General features: G+C 36.7%; 1 protein-coding gene across 2 annotated transcripts in view; it reads right to left on the reverse strand.

Annotated features, from left to right (window-relative positions):
- MAGI3 (membrane associated guanylate kinase, WW and PDZ domain containing 3) overlaps positions 1-20,282 on the reverse strand; it is a 262,085-nt gene that overhangs the window by 45,974 nt on the left and 195,829 nt on the right. For both annotated transcript variants that reach the window (XM_010830786.1, XM_010830785.1), the window contains exons 7-11: positions 13,810-13,867; positions 9,696-9,790; positions 5,829-6,017; positions 2,576-3,181; positions 1,325-1,356 (exon numbers count right to left, since the gene is read on the reverse strand). In XM_010830786.1, coding sequence (XP_010829088.1) covers positions 1,325-1,356; positions 2,576-3,181; positions 5,829-6,017; positions 9,696-9,790; positions 13,810-13,867 — 980 coding nt within the window. The remainder of the gene's footprint in view (positions 1-1,324; positions 1,357-2,575; positions 3,182-5,828; positions 6,018-9,695; positions 9,791-13,809; positions 13,868-20,282) is intronic.

The raw sequence follows: 20,282 nt of genomic DNA on the forward strand, positions 1-20,282 counted from the left end.
CAGCTTGCTACCCTGAATTATGGTTAGGAGAGGGAGATTATAGACATTTGTGATAAAATAATTAAAGTGACTACGATGTAGGAGCAGCAGCTTGTCAGGGAGGACTCAGGGGACAGTGGCCATAAATTGTTGTGCCGGAAGGGACCCTTCACTGACCAAGACCCAGTCAGATGCCTAGGAGATAAGAGTAGCCTTTTCCTCTTTCTCCCCCTTGTCTAGGATTCTGTCAGAAGCAGTGAGAGGTCATCAGAAACTCCTGTCAATTATAAAGCATCAGGGCCCCCGTGGTTGCACTGGCATCCACTATGAAACACAGGGTAGTATAGGAGTTAAAAACAATTACTAGAGGGACCAGAGGAATGAAGAAAAATGCAGCATAATTTTAACTGAACAAGTAAAAAGAATTTCTGTTCACACTGAACCTAAGTGGTACAGTCTATAAAAATGCTGGGGGTTTCTTTCCTTCTGACCCATAAAATGGCAAATTTGCAGATCATTTTCAGTGGGCTATAAAGAATTAATCTGTTTTGTATCTGATGATCTTTTGTTTAGCAGCCTATGGTTTATGGTTATGGAAGACCATCTTTTAACTATAAGATGATACACTCCAAATCAAGCAAACTAGAGCTAATAGGATTATATACCTAATTGCCTTCATATCCATATAATTGTAAACTTAAATATTTAAGGAGCTACACACGTACCTAGCACAGTTTCTTTCATACCATTATCTGGTACGTCCTTTGTTTAGGTCTTAGTCTTTACACAGGTCCTAAAATAGGCTAGTCAGTTACTCAGAAGAACACCACAAAAAAAACTGTTCCAAGTCTGACAGCCTCTTGGTCTGATAACGAGCAAACTGAGCCGAGAGGCCGCAACTGCTCTAGCCCTAAACGTCAGAAGGTTGGCTAAATGTGGGTAATGACAGTCCCCATGTACTTGTGGGAACCCACTGCATCTTCTAATTGTAGCAAGACATCTGCGCAAACGGCTTGCTACTCCTTACCCCTGCTCCTCTGAAGCCAAAGGACCCATCAGTAGGCACCTCAATGGGTCCATGTTTTACTATGTAGAAGATCAGACTACTACAGGTCCCTAACATTTCTTCAACAGAAATACTTAACCAGCAGAGCACACTTCCTCTATAGATGGCTTTTTCTAACTTGCACATTTCCCTGAGTTTCTGTTCCAAGCCCAGGGCAATCTGTCTTCTGACTCCTCCCGGTCTGTAAACACCCACCCCATGAGCAGCCCTCATGGAGGGAAACGCGGCATCTCTCTCTGTGTGTTGGAAAGAAGAATTTGAGGACAACTGCATACTCACCAATTTGGCAGTTTTAGTTGGTGAAGGAGGACCTTAAAAAAAATGAGCCACATTTTAAAAACAGAGGAAGGATTCCCAGACTACAAATACTGCTAATGTTTATGATAAAACTAGCTTCGACTTTTAGTAGGCTAGTAAATTATATCCAACATGTTCTACATGCCAGGCCTTATACACACATTTCATTTTTTATGACAATCCTAAGGCATACATGTTACTGCCATTTTATAGATAAAGTAAAGCAAGACTCAAATAGATTAATATTACTTTCCTGTACTGTGGAATCAACCAGCAACTAGGCAGGAAACTGACACCCAACCTGTTTGACACAGAACCCTAGACACTCACATCTGTTGGAACTCTGGATGACTCTCCAGCCCCCACAAAGAGATCTGCACTTACTCTGAGCAGATTATCACCCAGAGAAAAAACAAAAACAGTTCAAAGAAATGAGAATCGAAGTGAAATTGTTCATTTGCCTCAAAAATGAAAACTAACAGCCAGTGAGATACATGTGAAGGGCTAAATTTTATTCTTTAAAATACTAGTCATTCATTGGTATGGATTTAAGAAAGCCCATTAAAATATAACTTTTTGATTAGTCCTTGGAACTGCATTTATGTCTGGGAGCAGTTCAAGTCAGTTGATGACCTTGGAAAATAAAATTATATTTCTCTCAAATGAGCATTGTGGGGTTTAATTAACATTTACTGACAGATATTAAAGCTTAAGATAAAAGTTTTACGAGCACAAGCTATCATGACTGCTTTTACAGAACAGATTAACACACCATCCAACATTTTTACTTATTCACAGAGATGCTAGCTCTTTCAAAACATCCTTGGTACATTACAGAGGTCCAGATGAAGTACCACTGCTTGAAAGAGTCCATTTCTATTATTGCCATCAACAGAGAAAATGAAATTAAGAGGATATATTTCATCTTAAGTAGGACAATGCTATGACTCTATCTAATCATTAAAGTCATAAATCAGATTTTAAAAAGAACACAGAGGGAAAGAAATCTATAATGGACACAAATGAAACCACTAATAACTAAAAAAAAAAAAACAAAAAAAAAACCACTACAAAAGATACTGCTTATGGAAGCAGTCAGAGAGAACTTAAGGAAAATGCACACTAATTACCAGTTAAGTCTTCTGGCAAAGAGATATTCTGACCTGGAAGGAAGGGCAATTCACAGATATAAATGCATGAACAATGACGACTTTTCCTTGTGCTTTTACTCACCTCCTCTTAAGATAAGTAATGGTACATCTGCACCTACTGGAAACTGCTTTAGCACCTCTACCACTTGGAGATGTGTTAAATTCTGCACATTTTGATGGTAAATCTCCTTAATTATATCCCCTTTCTGTAGGCCTTGACACCACTGACTATCCAATATCATTTTCACCTTCTGCCCAGTTGGGCTGTCAGCAATTGCAAACCCAAAGCCTTTAGGGCCCTTGATCAGAGGGATAGTCACTAGTTCTGGCTGGGAGCTGCCTGACGATGCCATAGACGCTCTCTGTTCACTCAGATCTGATGCTCCGTTAAAACGATCACTGATCAAGCTGTGTCCCGATTTTCCATTCTGGTCCAGCACCACTGCTCCTGACTTAAAATCCTGAGTGTTCATGCAAGTCTCTCCCTTAGTTAACGACTGTCCATTGATGACAGGAGTAGCAGCAACAATGTCCACAACAGGATCTTCATTGTCATCAGGAAGCGGATACCCACGACATAGAGTGAGGTTTACATACTGATTGACAGGTACCAATTGAAACATCTGGACAACATCTGCATGGGTGTGACCAAGGACACAGTTGCCATTGATGTCTACAATAACATCACCTGGTAAAACATAAATTACATTAAAAATGTTAAAGCCATCAAATAAATCGATCTTTTATTGGGGGAGATAAAAATAACTGAAATTTAGCATCTAAATTTCAATTCTGGAAACCTCTTACTATTCATTAACTACTGAAAAAATAGATTTTGAACACAGACATGTCATTCTCCCTTCGGTGACTCGTCACCTCCCTAAAAAGAATATATAAACATGTGTGTGTGTGTGTGTGTGTGTGTATGACTCTTTGCGATCCCGTGGACTGCCTGTCAGGATTCTCTGTCCATGGAATTCTCCAGGCAAGAATACTGGAATGGGTTGCCATTTCCTACTTCAGGGGTCTTTCCAACCCAGTGACTGAACCCACGTCTCCTGCATTGGCAGGTGGATTCTTTACCACTTGAGCCACCTGGGAAGCCATATAAATGTATGCTTAGTGGCAAACAGTTACGACCTCAAGCGAATCTTAAAAAAAATTCCTATTATCCTTGTTAGTATATCCTTTGAGTGACACCTAAGTGGGTACACAAAGCTAGGTACATTGTTGTAGGTGTTCAGTACACAGACAAGCGGTGCACAACTCCACTGGCTACTTATACAAACTGACAAAACAGACATTCTTTAAATACATCTTATTTCACGATTTTTAAGTAGCCATTGATTACAAAATTCATTCTAGTTTGAACAATGTAAGGTTAAAGATTAGAATAATAGCTTATGAGTGTATTTTCTTTTCATATCTTTCTCTTTTTAGAGAGACTTTCAATTTAGTGTAATTTAGTTATCAAAAAGAGAAATGAGCAACAAAAAAATTCAATACAAGTAAAGAATATATTATTTAAGATGCTGAAAATTCAGCTGAATTAATCCTTATAAAAGCTGGTTTTACTTTCTTGATTTTACATCATTACGACCCACTCTGGTTGTAGGGTCTTTGCCACTCATCAGTTGTGTGTTTTTTAAATGCAGTTTTGATTTTTAAAATTTGTCCTCTGATGTCTCATGCATTTGCTGCTTTTATTTGAATATGATTATTTAAAAGGTTATTGCCAAATAAAGGTGCTTCAATTTGTTCTGATTGCATGTAGGCTTTAAAAAATCAACATGAACGTTATTTAAAAACAAATGTTAGCCTGTGGAAATTCATTTCAAAATTCAAGAAGATAAAGAAATTAAACTAATTAGAAACAAAGCTTTGACTTTTCCTCCCCTAGTCAAAGTTCTCTGAATTTTTATGGAAGTATCCTATTGCTTTACAAATTAATAACACCTTTAGACAAATCTAAATCTACATCATAAAATCCTGACAGCATATATAATAGTTTTGAGATGTGTTTCAGGGACAACAATATTTAAAAAGTAAAAATTGAGGACTTAGGACAAAACCTTAATTTTAATCTCCAGAGTTTGCTGATTTTATAAATTAATAAATTAGAAAAATAATTTTGTTTATAAATATATAACTTTTAATTATTTTAAGTTTTCTAGTTTAAATTTCTATCACCTAATTCGGGAAGTATAATATGAGAGATCCCATATTCTAATTGAAAATAAGTTGATAGCAGCCATCAAAAGTAATATGACAATTGAATCATCCAAATGGAGAATGTATTTACACATAGTATGTGAAATAACAGAGGATTAGAAAAGCCTAGCAAATAGTGTAAGAAGCAACCTCAGTGGATTATTAAAATCTTTCTGGAAAAAAAGCATTTAAACCTTTCTCATAATCAGTAACTAGTCTTAAACTTCCTCTAACCTATAGCCATAAACAGTCGCTCACATAAAAATATGTAACAATCACCAAGTAAAGATGTTGAGAAAACTACACAAAAGACAAATTCATACAGCTCTGTAAAAATAACAACCTTATTGTCTATAATTCTTTTTTTCCCATTCTTTTCATTTTTTTTTGTATTCTTTTTTTCTTTTTTTAGCTTTATTGTCTATAATTCTTAACATAGTGGCTTAACTTTACTAATAGCCACTAAGAAAGCAAAAAACAAAGGAAAGGGTCCAACCTGGTGAAAAAATGTGGGGTATACCAATTTGTTCAGTATTACTGTAAACATCACAATGAATCACTTTTCCAAAAAGACTACAGGTAAATGTTAAATAGCTCCAAAAGTACCCTACGTAATCAGAGGAAATCAGACAGTCAAATAATTTTCTGAGATGGTTAATAAATCCTTAGCTTAGTATAGCCAAAGGGTTACCTCAAACTATACAAACTATTCAAAATATTAATAAATGACCCTCCCTCAAAACTACCATGTACTTAATTTAGAAGATAAACTATTTTAATACAGGAATCTACCTCCTGGTTGTGTAATTTCTTTCTCTCTCTCTCTCCACACACAGACACACATATAAACACACAAAATACATATATGATATGTACTTATATAGCCATTATATATTTGGTGTATATATATATATAAAACATTTTCACTATAATCTTTGTTATAGGATCACAACTCTTTAAGTACTTTTCTTTTTTTAAATATTTTTTGCCACGCCATGTGACATGTGTGGGATCTTAGTTCCCCAACCAGCAATGGAACTCATGCCCCCTGCAGTGGAAGCACAGTCTTAAACACTGGACCGCCAGGGAAGACCCCTTTTAAGTATTTCTGAAAAACCTGTTACCTGGTGCAATTTTCCCATCCTGAGCTGCAGGACCATCTTTCAGCACATTTTTCACTTGTAGGAACTCATCAGGCCTATCCCCACCAATAATGGTAAAACCAAATCCCATTGTGCTTTTTTTCAATGATGCTCGAACAAGGATGCCTTTAAGCTGGGATGGATCTCGAGTGAAGTGCGATTTTTCTGTATCTGCAAAAAATGAGAAACAGAATAATTACAATGAATATACTTCTCAAAGCTAATTTCCAAGACAGTCTATATAATTTAAATACAACAAACCATAACAGAAGGAAAATAAGAGAGAATCCAATGTTATACAACAGTTGGAATTTAAATTCATATATTAAATCACTGAAAAAAAACTTAGCTAATGAATCATTTCTCATTCTTTTACAGGACTCTTCTACGTCATTTGGAAGGTATGCTGCTGCTGCTGCTGCTAAGTCGCTTCAGTCGTGTCCGACTCTGTGCGACCCCAGAGACGGCAGCCCACCAGGCTCCCCCGTCCCTGGGATTCTCCAGGCAAGAACACTGGAGTGGGTTGCCATTTCCTTCTCCAATGTAGGAAAGCGAAAAGTGAAAGAGAAGTCACTCAGTCATGTCCGACTCTTAGCGACCCCATGGACTGCAGCCTACCAGGCTCCTCCGCCCATGGGATTTTTCAGGCAAGAGTACTGGAATGGGGTGCCATTGCCTTCTCCTTTGGAAGGTATAAAAACATCTATTTCATCTCCTTCTCATTGCCTTGTCTGTACTTACTTTTTCTAATCGCAAAGAGTCCTTTAGATAGAAGTCAGAATGACACACCTGAAGGAAAGCCTTTGTTATTAAAATCCTGAAAGCCTTGGGCACTCATTCGGATGTATATTTCATTTGAATAAGCAGCTACTGGAGCTGTACGTAGAAAACACTATTCTAGGAAGATGAAGGCAACTGTCACAAACTTATAAGAGAGACTACATTGAGAACTTTGTATAACCCATGACTCAGGCTTTCTGCAGCCTCTAACTTCCATTTGATGAGTGGCGTGAGCCCCTGCACTACTAGCAAAGGGCTTCATGCTTCTTTCCCTTATACCTGTGCTTAGTGGAAACTTCAGGAAGACAAAAAGCAGTTTCACTGAAAAGCCTATTTTTAGAGGTTTCCTCAGATGATCCTAGCACTAAAAGTGATCCACATTTGCAAGCAATACCTGTCTTCTCTTTTCCAGAAAGTTCGCTCCACCTGGCTGCCATTAGGGCACTTAGGAAAACTGTGGGGATCAAACTGTACAGATTTATAACTTAAAAAACACTGTTTAAGTTAGCTTTTCAAAATACGGTTTAAATTTTTCTGACAAATCTCTTTTTTAACAGCTTTATTGAGACATAATCCACATATGACAGAATTATACAAGTCAATGACGTGGTAACCATCACCACAATCTAACTTTAGCACAGTTTCTGTCTCCCCAAGCACACACCAAAGAAATCTTGGTGCTCATTAGCAGTCACTTCTCATTTCTCCCCAACCTGCCCTCACATTCTAACCTCAATGACTAAGCCACTTTCTTTCTATAGACATGCCCAATCTGGACATTTAATATAAATGGAATTATATAATATGTGGTCTGTTGAATGGTTTATTTCACTTAGCATAATTTTTTGAGGTTCATCTGTGTTGTAGCATGTACTTTATTCATTTTTTATTACTAAATAATATTCCATTATACAGATATATCACACTTTATTTGTTCACTGATTTGTTGGGTTGTTTATACTTCTTGGATATTATGAGTAATGTTGCTGTGAACACTCATGTACAAGATTTTGTGTAGGCAAATACGTTCATTCCTTTTAGGTACATATTGGGAATGGAAATGCAGCAGTTACCATGAATGTATTAATATTATAACTATTTAATGTTCTGAAGGATTGCCAAACTTTTCCAAAGTGGCTGCACCATTTTACACTGCACCATCAAGGTTTGAGGGTTCTGACTGCTTCACATCCTTGCCAGCATTTGTCACTGTCTGCTTTTTTTTGGTTACAGCCATCCTAGTAGGAATAGAGCGGTCTCTCACTGTGGTTTTGATGCTCATTTCCCTAATGACTCAAATTCACAAGGCTGACTTGTTTCATATTGAGACCACACTACTATCAAGCCCAGAGTTATCTCTGTGTATCTGCTGCTGCCCCTTTTAGCATGCATTAAAGCTTACCGGGTCTTAGAAAAGAGCAGTCCTGGGGGCTGCTCTGTATGGCTGCATGGCTTGTGCAGTGTGCACACGGCTACTGCAAGCAGTAGGGCTATTCTGGAAATACTGACAAAGGCAGGTTTGGGGTAGGAGTAGGTCTACTTTCTTTGTTATGTTCTTCTCAGATTTACTGATCTCTTATAAATACAAGCACTTGACATTAAAAAAAAAAAGTCAGCTATTTCGGGCTTCTTCTCATGGCTGCCTATCCTTGCAACGTCATTTCTTATGTCTACTATGCTCTGGTCATTCGTATCTGTTCTCTGACCCCTGAACCACCACTTCACGCTGCTATGATTTTATATATCCTGTTCCATCTACTCAGTATGCCATCTTGCTCCTCTGAATTTTTTATCTGCCTGATTTAGCTTTTACTGACACTTGAAGACCCAGTTCAAATATATGTCCTCTGTTTGAAAGTTCCCCTGCCCCTCAACTTCCTCCGTTAAAGCAAAGGTGAGCACTCCCTCTTTTACACCACCACTGAACCTTGTACGTCTTTATTAACAACAACGAAAACTATCATTTTCTGGCCACCATGTGCCAGACATGTATTTGTAAGCACTTTACATGTATTAACTTGCATACTCAGAACCACCTTAAGAGGTAGGTACTACTACCATTCATATTTTGTATTAATAGACAAGAAAACAAACATTTAAAAAACTCACCCAAGGTTACACAGCTGGGATTCAAACTTGCGCTGTCTCCCTGTACATTTAACTACTAACACAGGATGGCATCTACCAGCATATATTATAACCATTAGTTTCCTGTTTTAGACTGTAAACTTTGAGGGTAAGACCTGTCTTACTCTTAATCATTTTTTAATACCAGGTACCAAGGAAAGTACTACACATACAGAAGGTGCTCCAAAATATTTATTAATCTAAAAATATTTGCTAAATCAAATGTAAAACTTAAGGGAAGGGACTATGTTTTTGAAGAGGGGCTATAAAAAAAAAAAACTGTTTCATCAGCAACTGAGGGAAGAATCTACTAGATTATGATGATAAACATCTTATTAATGACAGAGAAGGGGGAGGCAATGAGGGATGAGTAGGATGGAACATCCTGGACATCTTTTACAAAATACACATGGCTAGGCTCATCAAAATCTCAGGACCTATGCATTTTAAAAATGTTCCTCAAATATCAAATGATATTACTAATACCCTACTATCCCAGTTGAGAATCAATGATATAGGCAAACAATAATAGTGGATTTGCTTAGTATTTGTTCATATCAGTTAATAAAGAATCCTGAATGGTCACTGATGTTATTAAATCTAAGCAATCAACTTGGGAGAAGCTCATAATGAATCAAAGATCTAATACTGACTTGGCCTTAAACACTAGAAAACAATCCAATTTACAAATTAAAACCTTGCACCCATAACAAAGTTATTCAATCCCTTCTCCCAACAATTTCACACTTTCTATATAAGCAGCAAGAGAAAAAAAACCTCAACATTTTCAAAATGGCCAGATGTTTTATTAAGATTATTCATATCTTTACAGTGACAAAAATTAGACAGTCTCTGTTGATTTTCAAAGTTCAAACTCACTTTTATTATTTCAGCATATAAATGTCACAAGTTATTCTTAGAAGATAGAGGTAAAAGTTCTACCTGGTTTTGAAGACCCAGTATCAGCCTGTCCTAACTGCTTTTTCCTTTTGGCTTCCTCCACTGGATTTTCAAACTGGGTTTTCTGGTTAAGGTGACTGTAAAATGTAGACAAATATGCATTTCAGTTTAATGTGAAAGAGTTACATATTTTAAAATAGACTCTCGTATCATTCCATCATCACACGTTAAGGGACAAACATGTATCCTTACGCTATGGAACCCAGAGATGCTGACAAGTCATGGAGGAAGAGCTTTTCAACAGCTAAAGAATGACCCACAGAAGACGCCTAGAAGTCAAAGTTGCTGAAATGTTTCATACAGCTTCTCTATAATCGTTTCTAATATTGCTAACAACAGTTTTCAAAACTATAAATGAAGCCCTCATATATGATATAGCTAGAACTATTGGCAATTAATCAGTTAAGTTTTTTTTTTTAAAGGCAGTTAATAGTAGGAGGGTTTTAAGTTTCTCTGAAGTGAAGCAGCTGTGAAGACACTTTTGAAGAAATCTGAGTACAGATGTCTTCTAGAATTTTACTATTATTTTTCCAACTGACTCACCCACATCAATTTACATCAAAAAAAAAGCAAAGTGACTTGCTTTTATCAAACTGTTATCACAGACCAACTCTTTTACAGTTAAGCTTCAAAATTATATAATAACTAATTACATAATTATACGTTCAACTCTTTTTGACAATTTAGGAACAATCATAACTAACTCTTTGAAAGCATACAAGCCTGTGGTGGAAATCAGGAAAGTATGGGGAGACGAGAGGCAGGCCATTAGATGATGGTATTCAATACACTACGGCGAGAGCGTGTTTCACAGAAGAACTGAGCATTGGTTATCCTGGCAAGCCAGTTAACTGTAAGTGGATTAAGAATGCAACTACTATACGAAAGATGTTTAAGACTGCAAATGGGTCTAACACAGAAACAAGGGGGAATTATATCTAATACTTCTACACTACAAACACATTTCAGCCAATTGAAATTCATTTTCCAGCAGAAACCATTTTAACAAGAAGTGACATTACTAAATATCAATAATTAAACATTAAATCATGAGAATTTCAGATTATGACTGTCTTTAGATAAGCTGAATATTACAAAATCTATACACAAATAGTCATACAACTTGGATATTTTCTTTGCCACTTGTGACCGTTAATGGGGATGGAGGAGGGATCAACAGGGAGAAAAAAAAACCCTTACAGCAAGGTACCCTCACTTCCGAGTATGCCTCTCTATGCCTTTCAGGCTTCTAGTGCATTAGCAACCCTGCAACAGATGTACGTATTCAGTTTCAGAGCTCCAAATATGGCAAGCTCTATGTGACATTCTTTGGGTTCTGATTTCACTAAAATTCAAGTATGCTTCTGCTTCTTACTATGAGAAAGGACCTTATCAACTGAGTTAACTGTTTAACCTTCCATGAGAATGAAAATCTTTGGTGTTAAGTTAGGTACTGTTTTTAAAGTTATTTATTATATACTGATAATTTACATATTCTTGAAAAAACAAAACTAGAAACTGACATTTCGAAAAGAATAAACCTGTTTAGAAAGAACCTTGGCTTACTTGAACGTCATCAGTTAGAATGACTCACTTTGCCGCCCAGGCATTAATACATAAAAAGGAGTAATTTATATTTATACTCTTTGTAATGTGTGGGAGAAGAGAGTAGAAGAATGCAAATGAGTAATCCCTTTCCTGAAAAGTCTTTGACAAAAGAGTGTAAGATTTTAGAGAAAAGAGTAATTGCATCTGTCACCTTAGACTACCTAGATTAAAATGCCAACCAAAAAACAAAACAGTAAAAACACTCTCCTTTTCCTTTAGTTACTTATACCCATAGTATTATTAACATGTAACAAATTTTGTTTTCTGTAAAACTAGTTATGGGAAGAGAAGAGAACATAATAGATTATCAGAAAAAGTAAACAAGAGTAGCAAACAAGCCTGATTTAAATAGATAATTTATAATTTGAAATTTCATCTCTATTAAAATTTTGTGTAAATATATGAATTTTAAGAATTCATTTCCACAAACAAAATCATTATCCTTCATGAAAAGTTAAGATATGAAAAGCAGATGTATATTTTCACTGTGTCACCAAACTGTAGGAAGGCAATTAAAGAATACATTAAGACAACATTTCTAAAGATATGTGCATTCTTATGGAAGGCCTGCCATTAAATTTTGGGAACAATTTTATTTCCAAAAATAAATTAATCCATTTCAGAATCTCATCTTCTAAAATAAATGCTTACCCCAAAAACCTGCCATTGCAGTTGGTGTTACTACTATAAGGCTCTTGCCAAGAGCAATCATTGCGCCATCTGGTTTGACAAACTGAGAGAGCCAGAGAGTAGCCATTCAAGTAACAGCTTTTTATCTCCATCAGTAAACTCACTGCAGATTACTATAGTTGAGATTCAAAGCCTAACTAATCTGGGAATCAAGCCACACTTCAGAACTCGGCTGATTCCATACTAATGTGCATCTTGAGTACAGCCTGCTCTTTCTTAATCTAATAAATTACCCTCCAGTAGAATGAGCTCGTCTGGGAACTATCATACAAAATCACATCGGTGCCATTGCTGTTGCTTCTAATCAGGCTGTTTCACATGCCTCCATGACAGCTGGGAGCAGGTCACTTCAGGACTGCCCTGAAGTTGCTTCAATATTAGTACATCCTTGTTTAATGAGAACCAGATCATTTAGCGCAATATTTTATAACAGGCAAATGAATTTCACCTCTTGACCATGCATTCACATTTGTTGGAATGGATACTAAGAGAATGAGAATCATTATCTCAGAAATGTTCAGCAGTGTTAATGGCAAATAATAGTTGATGGAAGCCCAATTTGAACAGACTAACTATTAGGGGGAAATTTACCACAAATTCTTTTCAGCTAGCCTTCAAATATTCCTTTGATTTGAAAAATGGTTATTTTTTTTCTTTTAACTAAATATACTTTAGAAAAAAGTAACAAAAGAGCTGCTATATACTTCTCACATCATAGTATCGGAAAGACATGAAATAAAATTAACATAACCTTTCAGTGGAGCTGTTAAGTTACAGATCTAAGGGTCAAACTGAGTTATTTTTCTTAGAGTATAAGTTAGACTTTAAGAAATCATTTCAAACATCTCTCTAAGCACAGTGACTCAAGTAACATCCTAGACACTAGTATAAGAACTAGCATTATAACAGGATTCAGTTACTCACTTTAGGGAAGTGGTATTCATTTATGCCAGCAAATGATGAAAAACTAATTAGCAATCATAAAAATAGAAGATGTTCATGTTCACCATTTTTCCAGGTAATAATATTTTGCCTTCACTACCTTGGCAGATGATGCAGACTCCTAGTTCCCAAGTTAACAGTAACCTCTCTGATGTAATTATTTGCCTGGTTGTAGATGACTGAGATCAAAATTCTATCTATATCATCTGGAAAGAAAGCAATCCCAATGATCATAACAATGTAGCAATTAGATAAATGAAGAAAAGGGAAAGACAAATCAGAAGTTGATGTTATCCTAATTTCTCTGGCTAACATAGGCAGGTGTTTGATCCTCTATTCCAACACAGATTTATGTTTAAATTTAACTATAACAGCTGTGTCAGAATCAACTTTCACCTCTAAAAAGAAAACTAAGTTTTCCTTGATTAACTCCTTAAAAAAGACAACAGTTGTAATCATGTACTTCAAAACTTTGGATCGCTATGATACAATGCCCTTTAAGTGCTTTCACTGCCTTCAGAATCATGCAGGTGTGGTGTTGAAAGCGACCTTACTAGTTCACCTTTTGCTTTCTATCCACTCCTTCTCTTCCTAGAGGCCGTAGTAGTACTGATGACATCTCCAGCTATTAGTCATCTGAGCAACTTACCCTTGGCTCTCTATATTTACTTCAAAGCCAATTTCTAGGGAGCACAGAATCAGTGAAGTAAATGCCCACTGTCCCTACCTTCTCATTCCCCTGGTGGCAAAACCTGGAAGCGGAATTGCAGAAGCGTAAGGTACTTCATTCACTCCCTAAAATTGTGCAATGAAAGGGAAACATTTTGGGAAAGCATAAACTGAGGTACAAACTTACTCAACATAGTACGTCCCATATTGAGGGTCCTCTATTTTCTCCCAGCCGTAAGGAAGTTCTGCAAATTAAAAAAAAAAAAAAAGAATTGAGTGAAATGCCAGTTTCAAAACCAACAAGAAAAGAATTTACCAAGTGAATTCCTGTCGTTTATTTCATTACACTGATATCTGGGAGACGATAAGGTAAGAACTCACTTTCAAAATACAAACACAGTTTGACTCGAGTGGCTTCTTCAATAACTAGTAAATGTCTCAGCAAGTAATCAGAAACAGAGAACAAAAGACAACATTAAACTCGAAGGTGTTATTTGAATCATGAGTCATAAAAATGCTAGGTATTTAAAAAATCACCTGGTATAGTTATTTCATTTAAATAGCTTTATAGCACTGATGTGAGACACAGCCTGCAAGTCAGTAACAAGCAGCAGCTGCTCGTTAATTTTTTCACTATGATGCAAAGGAATTGTCGATTATTTCTGTTATCACATTCTAACCTACTTCTCTCCACAGGAAAGTCCAGTCTTGGATTTAAACCATTTCAAGTGGGTAATTTAGATTTGCTTCAAATCTAAGAAAATACCTACTTTCTCTTGAAATAACAAGATCTAAGTGTCTGAAGGAAAACTACGCAGTGCCTTGTGTAGAATCTCTATTTGTGAATGGTCACAAGGAAATATCTTACATATAATTATTATGTACTATTGCAAGTAAAGTGACCAATAAAATATAATCAGAAAAATTAAAGGTAGTTGAATTTCTGATAGCTAAAAAAGAAAAAAATTCTGGTCTTTTTAACATAAATTGACCCTTAGAATCAATCCTCTTTCCCTCCCACTCTGTCTGTTTTCCAAGGTAAGGCTGCTGAGGAATCTTTTTATTAGTCAGACATGGTTTAGGTTGGCAGGAGTGTTCCTAGCAGGTGGTTTTTATTGCTATCAATTATACACAGGAGCTCAGCAAGAAGGAAGTTTTTTAAAAAAATCTACAGTTGTACTCCATGATGACCACTCTTTGATTTTCAATTTCTTGTAGACTGTGTTTCTGCTATACTGAAACACAGACACATATACATACATATACAAATGACACAGGCTAGGCAGCAAACAGGCTTAGAAAATATCAAAGAACTTATTAATTTCATATCATTAAGCTGCAGTACAATGTATCCACTTTGTAAGGAAAAATCCCATTGAACCTGATAAAAAGTACAAACCGTTACGCTCTAATAAAAAGTATTATTCCACATTCAGGAAAAAAGAAGAGAATAGATGACCAGCTTCTTAATGAAAAGCTCTGAATCATCTCCACCCCTTTTTCTCCTATATACATAGTTCTCTGCCTATGTATATAATATTAACTGGTAGTTTTGAAGTCTGGTGAGCTTTTGCGGTTTTCCTTTGAAAAAATCTGGTTGAAATGTCTGAGATGGAAAAGATGAGAATAGCTCAAAAGTAACTACTATGTGAAAACAGATCAAAACAACTGAGAACTGGGATATACTTCAGTTCACTTTGATCCTCCACAGCTACAAGGCAAACCATCATCAATAAGTACAATATTTTATGACTCATGTGAACAGAAAAAAGAACAAAGAGCATCACTCATCACCCAGTTCTACAAGGGTTAAGTTGCAACCCAGTGCATCCTGAAAGCAATTCGGGATGAAAAAATAAAACAGGATGAGGTGCTCTGTGCTTTGGATAAACGGGTCTTCGATAATTAGATTATTGAAGGAAGAATTTCAATGACCCCAGTGACTTTTCTTCCCATACACAAGAAAATACTAAGACCATTAACTTGAGATATCTATCTGTTCTTTGTGATTAGCAGTAATCTTTTACTAAAATGTATGCTTGACTACATAGATTTCCTAACCAAAATATTCATATACATCCTGGCTCCTCTCCTAGCTCTTGGAACAGATCCTTGGAGTTACTGAGTGCCTGTTTCCTGGGGCATGGTCCTTAGTTAGACCCTAAATAACAAAGCTCACAACTCTCCTTCATGTTGTGTGTTTTTCTTCAAGTCAACACCAAGCAACTGCTACATGAATAAAAGTATTTATTGGATTGTATGAACAATGAAACTGTGAAAAATGCTCTATATAATAATATTACCAAAGCAATATCATGGAGAATTTCCTATGAGAGAGAAAGAACTTTCTTTAATAGAAATTTTCTTGAAATAGCATGAGAACTCAATTGTGCTATATAAGGATGAATTCTACAACGGTACCACATCTGGATTTATGCTCTGTGAGAATTTTGGAGAATTTAAGCAACTATAAATTCAAGGGATTAGCATTAAATAGCAGAGACATTACTTTGCCAACAAAGGTCTGTCTAGTCAAAGCTATGGTTTTTCCAGTAGTCATGTATGGATGTGAGAGTTGGACTATAAAGAAAGCTGAGTGCTGAAGAACTGATGCTTTTGAACTGTGGTGTTGGAGAAGACTCTTGAGAGTCCTTTGGACGGCAATGAGATCCAACCAGTCCATCCTAAGGAAATCAGTCCTGAATATTCATTGGAAGGACTGATGCTGAAGCTGAAACTCCAACACTTTGGCCACCTTCTGTGAAGACCTGACTCATTGGAAAAGACCCTAATGCTGGGTAAGATTGAGGGCAGGAGGAGAAGGGGACGACAGAGGATGAGATGGTTGGATGGCAACACGGACTCAATGGACATGAGTTTGAGTAAGCTCCGGGAGTTGGTGATGGACAGGAAAGCCTGGTGTGCTGCAGTCCATGGGGTCGCAGAGTCGGACACGACTGAGGGACTGAACTGAACTGAATCAAGCAACTATAGAGATAGTTGAAATATTCCATTTGCTCCCTAAAAAATTCACTAAGAAGGATGTATTAATGCCTAATAAGAAAAAAGATCAACAAATATATTTCAGTGTTAATGTGGAAGTTGAGTCAGCATTTTAGTTAGCACTTAAAGAAGCAACTAACAGATAAAGTACAGTCTTTTCTTTAGGCGAGTAAACAAATCGGTAATTTATCTTCTGGATTACTCTTAGGAATCACTTTAAACCCTCACATGTGATAACATCAGACAGGTTTTTGCAGGGTAGATTCATGCAGTTAAAGAAGTGATTATTACTTGCCCTATTAAACTAAAGGTAATAAAACCTAGACTAAAATACCTAGCAATTTTATACACTATCCAGTGAGTCAATTCATTTACTGAATTTCTCCCCCTTTTCTTTCCTTTTTTTCCCTTTCTTCCTCCTCTTCCTCCCCTCTCCTTCCTTATGCAAAAATAAAAATTAGAAACACAGTTCTTGACATCAAGGAGTTCACAGTCGAAAAGTGAAGACAGAAGAGAGAAACGATATAGCGAAATATAAAGTGTGATGGCATTAGTGGCTCAGTTGTGTCCAACTCTGCAACTCCATGGACTACAGCCTGCCAGGCTTCCCCATCCATGGGATTTTCCAGGCAAGAATACTGAACTGGGTTTCCATTTCCTTCTCCAGGGGATCTTCCCAACCCAGGAATCGAACCTGGGTCTCCTGCATTGCAAGCAGACTCTTAATGTCTGAGCTATCAGGGAAGCATAATAATGAAACAAACGCGCTTTTGAGGGAGAGCTGAGAACCACCACCAATTGCTTGGTAAAACAATGATCAGAAAAGTATTCTAGAAGACGGTGTATTTGAGCAGTCTTAAAGAATGAGTTGGGATTGGTGAGAGGGAGGCCATTTCACTGATCAAGGAGCACTGAGGGATTAAAAATGGCTGGCATTTTCAGTAATTACAAAAATTTGATAGGACTAGAGTGAGGTACATATGCCAGGGGGCTTGTCTTACAATAGGAACCAAAACACATTTCTGGAATGCTGGGTTAAGGAATTTGGCCTTTATTTTGATGATGATGATGAAACTGATTAAACTGGACTGTGACATGATTAAATTATATTTGGGGAAGTTACGGATAACAGTAATAAAGGATGAAATAGATGGAGTGGAGTGAAAATAAAGGCAGGCAAATAAGAAAATCATTAATAGCCTAGATAAGAAATTATGAAGGCTGGCGCTAAGGCACTTGTAGTGGGAATATAGAGAAAGAATGGATAATAGAGACAAACAAGTTGAAGCAACAGAAATTAATGACTAACACGAAGATTGTGGGAGGGGAGGAGGTCAAGATGATATCCAGGTTAATGGCTGTTTAAGCATAAATATGATACATTATAAAATATTTATTGGATACCTATGGAAAAAGCTGTGAGAAGAGGAAAGAAGTGTTAATTTGGATTTAGAGGCACTTAGGAGACAGATATCTGGAGGAGGAAATGGCAACCCACTCCAGTATTCTTGCCTGGAGAATCGCATGGAGAGAGGAGCCTGTCAGGCTACAGTCCATGGGTTGGCAAAGAGTTGGACACGACTGAAGTGACTGAGACAGCACAGGAGACAGATAAGAAAAAAAAAAATGATGAGCAGCACTGGACACTTAAGAGATGGCAGTTTTTTTTAAAGTCAGAATTGATAGGACTTGATACTTGCTGCAATGAAGATAGGGTGAGGAAAAGTTGAGGACGATAACCAGTTTCAGGCTCACAGAACTGGGAGGATGTAAGGTCAGTTGGTGACAGCAGGAAGTGCAGGTATACAAAAGATTTAACTCAGTTTGGAAGGTGTTGCATTTGAGGGACTATGCAACATCCTTGTAGAGATACCTAATAATTTCTTGGAAATATGAACCTGGTCCTGTCCTCAGAAGAGAAACAGAGGAAGATAAAAGATCTGGGAGGCACTGCAATTAAAGCTACAGCAGTGGACAAAATTACTGAGGTAAGTTGTGAATAGAAAAGATGAAGAATAGAAGCTTAGGAGCATTAACAATTTAAGGAGAGGAGTAAGTAAGAATAGGGGGAATGGAGTCAAAGAAGACAGACGAGGACAGCGTGGTCAACACGAGCAAATGCTTTATAAAGCTGTCAGGACTGGAGATAGGGGCTAAAAAGAGTCCACTAAATCTGGCAATCAGGCAGGTGGTTATGGGTAACATTAAGAAAAGCAGTTTCACGAGAAAGGTAGAGGACAAAGTTCAGCATACTGGGGTATTAAAGAGTAAATTGTGGAGTCCTTGAGAAATAGCCTTCTTGTTTTGGAAACTCAGTTGTAAAAAAAAAAAAAAAAAAAGCAGTTTGAGAACTCTGGAAGAGAAAATAGGAAAGACCTAACCATATTTTCCTATTTTAAAAGCTAAAGCACCTTCCCCGTGCCAAAAGTTGACTCAAAAAGCAAAACTATTTCTGGCATATAAAGCCACTGATTAGTTCTAAGGCCCATGAACTTATTATTCCTCTTCTCTAAATAGCAATTTTCTTATTTAAATATATAAATTATAATTGTTTTCTCATTGTGGAGCTCTATTCAACTGATAATTTTCTTTTACCATTCTCTATAAAGGTATCAACATGAACACATTTTATAAAAATGTCTTTAGTAAAAAATTTAATCTTTCTTTCATCATAAGAGAAAAGTAGTGAGTTGAAAGTAAAATGGATTCCTGATGTTGAATTTTTAAGATGACCATTTAATTAACACATTAATTATTTTGAGTGGAAGACAAACATGTACACTCATTAAAGCATCAGATATGGTGTAAAAACACAGGTTATGAATAGCAGAAGACTGGGGGGAAAAGGGCAAGTTTTAGGAACTGTAAAGTTTTTCTAGATCTTAAATGTTCAGCAGAAGGTAAACAATATCTTAAACTATAAAAACTTATATTTAACATACTGTTATTACTATCCCCTTTACTAGCATCTACTCTGTGCAAGGTACTATGGAGACTACAATGTAAGTTAGATATAGTCTATTCAGCAAATAGCCGATTGTGGGGCTATTTCTCCCCTGTTCAGAGAAGAGACCAAGTATATGGCAAATGTGGTAACAACCAGCTGGGCATAAAACAAACAGGCTCCAGGTTCCAAATTTTGGGGTCCCCAAAGGGAAACAGAAATGCAAAAATGCAAAATGGCTGTCTGGGGAGGCCTTACAAATAGCTGTGAAAGAAGAGAAGTGAAAAGTAAAGGAGAAAAGGAAAGATATAAGCATCTGAATGCAGAGTTCCAAAGAATAGCAAAGAGAGATAAGAAAGCCTTCCTCAGTGATCAATGCAAAGAAATAGAAGAAAACAACAGAATGGGAAAGACTAGAGATCTCTTCAAGAAAATCAGCGATACCAAGGGAACATTTCATGCAAAGATAGGCTCGATAAAGGACAGAAATGGTATGGATCTCACAGAGGCAGAAGATATTAAGAAGAGGTGGCAAGAATACACAGAAGAACTGTATAAAAAAGATCTTCATCACGAAGATAATCACGACAGTGTGATCACTCACCTAGAGCCAGACATCCTGGAATGTGAAGTCAAACGGGCCTTAGAAAGCATCACTACGAACAAAGCTAGTGGAGGTGATGGAATTCCAGTTGAGCTATTTCAAATCCTGG

The sequence above is a fragment of the Bison bison genome, unplaced genomic scaffold (assembly GCF_000754665.1).
Source record: "Bison bison bison isolate TAMUID 2011002044 unplaced genomic scaffold, Bison_UMD1.0 scf7180017864519, whole genome shotgun sequence".
Lineage (NCBI taxonomy): Eukaryota > Metazoa > Chordata > Mammalia > Artiodactyla > Bovidae > Bison > Bison bison.